At 39.7% G+C, this 6756-nt stretch overlaps 1 protein-coding gene across 1 annotated transcript in view; it reads left to right on the forward strand.

The window, feature by feature from the left end:
- Positions 1-6756, forward strand: part of LOC102760145 (nuclear body protein SP140-like protein) — a 64177-nt gene that overhangs the window by 51407 nt on the left and 6014 nt on the right. The window contains 3 exon segments of the mRNA XM_015561802.1: positions 2166-2308; positions 3411-3458; positions 5929-5973. Coding sequence (XP_015417288.1) covers positions 2166-2308; positions 3411-3458; positions 5929-5973 — 236 coding nt within the window.

Consider the following 6756-nt stretch of genomic DNA (forward strand, 5'->3'; position numbering starts at 1 on the left):
TGGAGCCTCTCCCACTTCCTCAGCAGCACTAAAGATGTTTGACTGCAGCTTAGGCCTGCTCCCCGCTGGCAAGTGGACATCCCCCCAGGGTCCGGGCTGCCAGAGGGGATGTCTAATTGCCAGCTTAGGTCCAATCCCCCAGGGAGCAGGCCTAAGCCAGCAGGTGGTTATCCCCCGAGGAGTCTCAGACTGCGAGAGAGCACAGGCTGGGCTGAGGGACCCACCCCCCATGAGTGAACAAATTTTTGTGCACCGGGCCTCTAGTCAGAAATAAAAGGAAGAGGCTCTCAGCTTCCACCTTTATATCCTTTCTTCCTTCTGGATCATAATCACAAGGGCAGGGTGTTTGATGTAGTGAGAAGATGACAGAATTTAGAGTCAGAAAACCCTAGTCCCAGCCTCAGCTATGCCAAAAGTGAATGATTTATCTAAGTAGAGAAGGGGACTTTTCTTGACCCTGAAATACTTCATCTAAAAATAGATGATCTGCTTCATGGTATAGCTATAATGAATTATTTCACATAATTGATGTATACTTTTTAAAAAGCTTTCCTGATATAATTCATAAATCATACAATCACCACTTAGAGTATACGATTCATTGTTAAGTTTGTTTGCATATTCATAGGATTGTGAATTTACAATCTAACTTTAGAACTTTTTTGCCCCCCACTAAAGAAAACCCCATGTCTCTCAGTAGTCAATGCCCATTTCTACCTCACCCCACCACCCAGCCATAAGCAATCATTAACCTTTTTTCTGCTATGTAAATTGGCATATTCTAGGTATTTAATATAAATTGAATCATATCATATGAGCCTTTTTGTGACTGGTTCTTTCACTTAGCATGATGTTTTCAAGGTTCATTCATGTGATAGCATGAATAGTACTTATTACTTTTTATTATCAAATAATATGATATTGCATGGTATGACTCTACCTTTTTTTGTTTATCTCTTCATCAGTTTGGGTTATGTCCATTCTTTGGGATTATGTATAATGTTGTTTTAAAAATCTATGTGCAAGTTTTTGTTTGAACACATGTTTTTAATTCTTTTGGGTATATATACCCAGGAGGGAAATTATTGGTTCATATGGTAATTTTATGTGTTTAACATATTGAGAAAACACTAAAATATTTTCTATAGTGGCTGCACTCTTTTATATTCCCACCAGCAAGGTATGAGGGTTCCAACTTCTCTCTCTTTTTGCCAATACTTGAAATTGTCTGACTTTTATTTTTATTTTTTTAAAATGTATTTTATTGATTTTTTATAGAGAGGAAGGGAGAGGGATAGAGAGTTAGAAACATCAATGAGAGAGAAACATCGATCAGCTGCCTCTTGCACACCCCTACTGGGGATGTGCCCGCAACCAAGGTACATGCCCTTGACCAGAATTGAATCTGGGACCCTTCAGTCCGCAGGCCAAAGCTCTATCCACTGAGCCAAACCAGTCAGGGCATAATTATCTGACTTTTAAATTATGGCCCTACTAGTGGATGTGAAGTTATATCTCATTGTGGATTTGATTTGCATTTCTCTAATGGCTAATAATGTTTAGCATATAATTATATTTTATATATAGCTTAAAATTTCCACTGAATACATGTCACAATATTTTTATCATCAGCTGTTCATGAATTCAGGGATGAAAAAACTCAGTGCTCAATAATGACATTAAACTGGATGAAGCATGTTGAAATAAAGAACACAGATGTTTCTGTGGTACCATTCTGAGCTGATATCTCAGTCCACCCAGAGGTTCTGCCTCCACATTGACCCAGGGCCATCAGAGAGTCTGGCCTGTTCTCTATTCCCAGAATTCAACAGCACATTGAAATCCCCTCATTGTTCAGAATGAGAGGATTCTTGGAGGATTCCTTATAGGTGATTTTGGAATCCTTTTTAATGTTGATTTTGATGGTAATGATCACTTTTTTTTTTGGTACAAAAGATAAAGAAATGTGTGCCCAAAGCAGGAAATCTCCTGGGAGGGAACTTACAGGCTGGGTTTGGGGATGCTGAAGTCTGAGAGGGGAGGACAGACTCCTCTGCTAGTGATCTTGAGCCCGAATTGGGTGACTCCAGATCCAGTGTGGTGGGAGGCAAGTGTCTGAGTTATGAGGACAAAAGGCCCAGGATCAACTTATTCTGGTCTTACAGGATCCACCATGAAGTGCATACAGGGTGAGGATGGAAATTGGTTCACTCCCAGAGAATTTGAAGTCCAAGGAGGCCGTGCAGGATGGAAGAACTGGAAGAACAGCATGCGCTGCAGTAGGAGAACCCTAAAATGGCTGATAGAGGTATTCCAGTGACAGGAGCTTGGATATGGCTTTCCTGGTTGCACCCTAAGATAGGTCACTGTTTGTTCACCAAATATATGTTGAGTAATAGCCCCTGACTTTATGCTTACCCCACACTCATACCTTAGTACAAGGCAGCACATTGATTAGAGGCTCTTTTGGGATAGATGCAGGATCGTGGAGGAGGGAAAAGTCATCCTGACTCAGGTGCTTACAGACAACTTTAGGCACTGAAAGAAAGGGGACAGTTTATGGCCAAACAAGTGGTCAGAAGGCACTCCAGAAAAAGAATGGTGTGAAAACCAGAACCATGACTAACGTGGCTCCGTGGATTGAGGTAGATGGATTGTGTGTGTGATATGGCATAATCCATCAATTTGTGGAGGGATTTCATGCCAGGCTAAGGAGTTCAAAGTCATAGCATATACAATGCAGAACCAGGGAGTCTCCTGAGCTATGAAACGACATGTTTAAAAAACAGTATCTCAGACAACATGGGGCTTGGAAATGGCTTCACTGTCTTTCAGCCCAAGAAGCCTATAATCATCCTACAATGTTCATCTCCAGTGTCACCCCTCTTTGAATATTCCCTGACTGACCTGCCTTGGGCCCCCTAACCTCACTATTAAGGCCCTTCTCACACTATTTAAAACTTATCATTCCATGAATTCTCTTTATCTCTCTAGATCCCTTTAGGGTTTGTACATATTTGTGTGTTCAACATTATCCAGGGTTTCTGACATCCTGTAGGTGTGGGATACATATGTATTGGTTGAATAGCCCTGATGTGAGCATGCAGTTTTGAATGGAACTTGTGGGAATAGAAAGGAGGTAAAAAGTATCAAAGGGATTGTGAAGGAAAATCTCTTAAAATTTAGGGGAAAAGCACAAGATCAAAGAAAAAGGTTCTAAAGGTGATTTTTCTGGGTACTGTTGATGAATTTTAGAACAGGTGAGGAGAGGAAGATGGTGTATCATTTAGACACCTTGGTTCTAACTGACAGTGGGCTATCAAGGTAGAAATATTTGGGAGGAGGTTGGAAATGCCAGACTCACAAACCAGACCCATAGACCCATATACTTGGATCTTTTTATTTTTCAGAAAGGATTTCTATGTAATCCCCCAATGATATACGGAAGAAGAAAAAAGGTAATGACTATATAACTTTCTACAAATTCTCATTGCATAACTAATTTATGGTTTCTCAGTTGGATAATTATTATTAAGTATCTTTTTTTTTGCATGTACCTTCAAAGGTCCTAATTTGGACATTATATTGTATGCAAGGTCTCCTTTGAATAGCAAATCAGTTGATATGAAGATGATAAGGAGGTATCAAAATAAATCTCATAGATGAGTTTTAGCCATAGATGCAGATTCTGTAAGGGTGTCAAAGTTGTAAAGGCAATCATAATTATGAAATACATAAAAGCATTTAATAATAGTCACAGAATCATCTTCAACTCAAGCTAAGATTTTAAAAATTAGGGTTATTATTTTCTGATGGTGCAAAAGTTTGCTCACCATCATGCCTATGACCCCCTGGTCTAGTAGTGTATCTTGGAACATCTCCCCAAAATATATACACACACTTAGAATAATTATAAAGGCAATGTTTATTGAAATACATTTCCTTTTCAAAATTGAGCTATCAGCTATTAAAGTGTGTATACATTATTTTGGGACACCCTGCCATACACTATTTCATGAAATAGGCAACTAAAAGCCTGTTTCTTTCCTGATCCTTTACATCTTCTTCCACCTTACAATAAAACATGCATAAGAGACAATCAGAATTCTTTTTCAGGGGGAAATTATTTGCCTTTCATGAGGATAGTGCTTTTGGGGAAGAAACTTTTGGGCGATTCATGAATATAGGAGGCCTGACCTGAAAAATTGTGTACTTTGATGCTAACAAACAAATACATAATTTGCACAGTTCAGATTCAGGACAAAGTGATGGCTTTTCCAAGATTGGGTATGAATGAGTATTGAGGTAGAGGCGGAGAAAAGAAATACCATTCTTAGATACTTCAGGTAGAAATGGCCATCCAAGACATTCTCAAATCCTAAGATAGGTCACACATAGTTGGCCAATGAGATTTATCTTTCACTGGGGATGTGAGGTCCAGGCCTTTATATTGTCTGATGATTTAAACTGTCAGTCCTTGAGACATTTTATTCACTCAATTTCCTCTTAGGAAACTTATTAGGCTTATTTAGTGAGTAAGTTGAAGACGAGCATCTGTACCATTCCTCAAGTACCAAGATTTACTCAAGTAGAGCACCCAAGTGAGCTGGCAACTTCCTTTCATTAGGATCTACCCTCATTTGTGAGTCAAACACTTTTCAGTAACAGGCTGCAGTTGCCTTTGTATTTTGTCTCTCCTTGATCAAAAACAGAAGCTCTCTAAATTGGCAGATCTCAGGACCAGTAACTCGCTGTGGTTCCTCTGTCTCTCAGAACCTCTTTTGCTGATGGAGCTCACTGGTTTCTGGAAACTTAAGTGTCACTCTTAGTACCACAAGACAGCTTCCCTGGCTCCTGAAGAGGGCCTCTAATATCTTTTGGTGACAATATTTTATGAAATAACATACTCCTCAAGAAGAATCATGTATTGTATGCTAATGTTTGTCTAGGAGAGAGCAAGTAATCTCTTTTTCTAAGTAAAAGAATACTTATCCATTCACTTGTTTAACATAAAATTTTCAAGGGCATACTAAATGCCCACTAGCCATTAAAGAAGATTCAAACAATAACCTTGACCTCAAGGATTGTTTCAACTCATTGTTTCATATGGAATTATAACTTCTAATATGGAATAAAAACTTCCATATCAGACAATATGAAAAGAATCTAGGCCACACAGAGATGTGGGCAATGACATGGCCACCTCTCAGGTGATTGTCCAGTGGATCACACTTATCTATGACCTCAATGCCCTGGGCTGGAGATAAAGGCTGTGGCTACCTGAATCCAAAAGGGAAGGACATCAAGTCATTCCAATGTATATGCCCAAGCAATGTAAGTCTGGTAGGTGGTAGTTAGTTACCTCTGAAATGTCACCAGCTGACATCTTAGGATTTGAATGGAGAGGAGAGGAGGGTGACCTTCGGGAAGAAGACCTGCAACACTGGGGCCCTTGAGCACATTTTTTCCTTTAAAGCTACACCTTAGGAGAGTTTCAAAGGGTGGTGGAATTCTTCTCTGGGACATTTGCATGGATTCCAGGAATCTGGGCTCTGAGGTTGCTGGAGGCTATTAGCTTGATACTTTCATTGCAGCTACTCTGTTGGGGTTATACTTATTAATATGGAGAAGAAGGCCTGAGGGCCTCTCAAAGTAGGAGAACCAGAAGAGTTCTTCCAATTTCATCTGTGGAGACCAGGACCAGACAACCTGCATAACTTCACAAAGGCCCACCTTGGGTCTGAGAGCCAGAGGATGTAACTAGATTGGACCAAGTGGTGGTACTTCGGCACTTTATATTCCTTGTAGATATATTTATAAAATAATGGATACATTGTGAATTGAATCCCTCAAAAGATGGCTGTTTAAATAAGTTATGGATGAAAACATCATATTCAGCATTGTCACACAATCTTTCTCTCTTTGTAGCGGAGAATCTCGCAGTCTAATGACAATACCTTAGTTGACCCATATGTAAGTACTAACTCTAACCTGTAACCCTAGAATAATCTAGACCATCTCCCTTGGTACATTATCCCTGCCACTACCGCCTTTCCTTGAAGCTTGCCCATACTCAGTTGGAACATATCCTGTGTGTGATGAGCAGAGAATAGCAGATGGTTCTGGAATTGAGTGTCTCAGCATGAAAGCATTATTTTCATTTGTTTGGAGGAAACTTTGTTTTCTTTTAGTATGGAAGGTAGAGCTCTAGACCACTGGAGAAGGGATTTTAAGTGGAAATGGGCAGGGCTGGCCTGCAGATTAAGGGTAAGGTGCAAATTTGACATAGTAGCATTTTAAAGAAGGCACAGGGAAGGGAAAAAAAATCACAAATAATCACTCCATGGTGCAGGCAAAACTAAGATGGTTTCATGTATCAGACAGAAAGAATAGCCAAACAAAGCTAGTGAGTTTAAGGTATGCATCCTGTCATGAGTCCTGCAGAAAAATGTACTCAGGATAATTGGGTTCTTTACAGAGGCCCTGCATCCAACCTCAAAGGAACCATTAGGTGCTGAGCTGGTGTTTAGGAATAAAACCATCACCACTTAGCGAATCATGGGCATATTTACTCAAATTGATACCATATGCCAAACTGCTTTAAGGTCTGCAAAATTATAGAAGATTCTGCTCCCTAAGCTATCTCATTCATTGATTTCTGTCATTTCAACAAGATGGGTATTTTAAATAGACTTGCCCTTGCACAACTCCAGGGGGCAGCACTAGATAGGATATGATGCAGTAATATATATATAT

The sequence above is a fragment of the Myotis davidii genome, unplaced genomic scaffold, assembly GCF_000327345.1.
Source record: "Myotis davidii unplaced genomic scaffold, ASM32734v1 scaffold370, whole genome shotgun sequence".
Lineage (NCBI taxonomy): Eukaryota > Metazoa > Chordata > Mammalia > Chiroptera > Vespertilionidae > Myotis > Myotis davidii.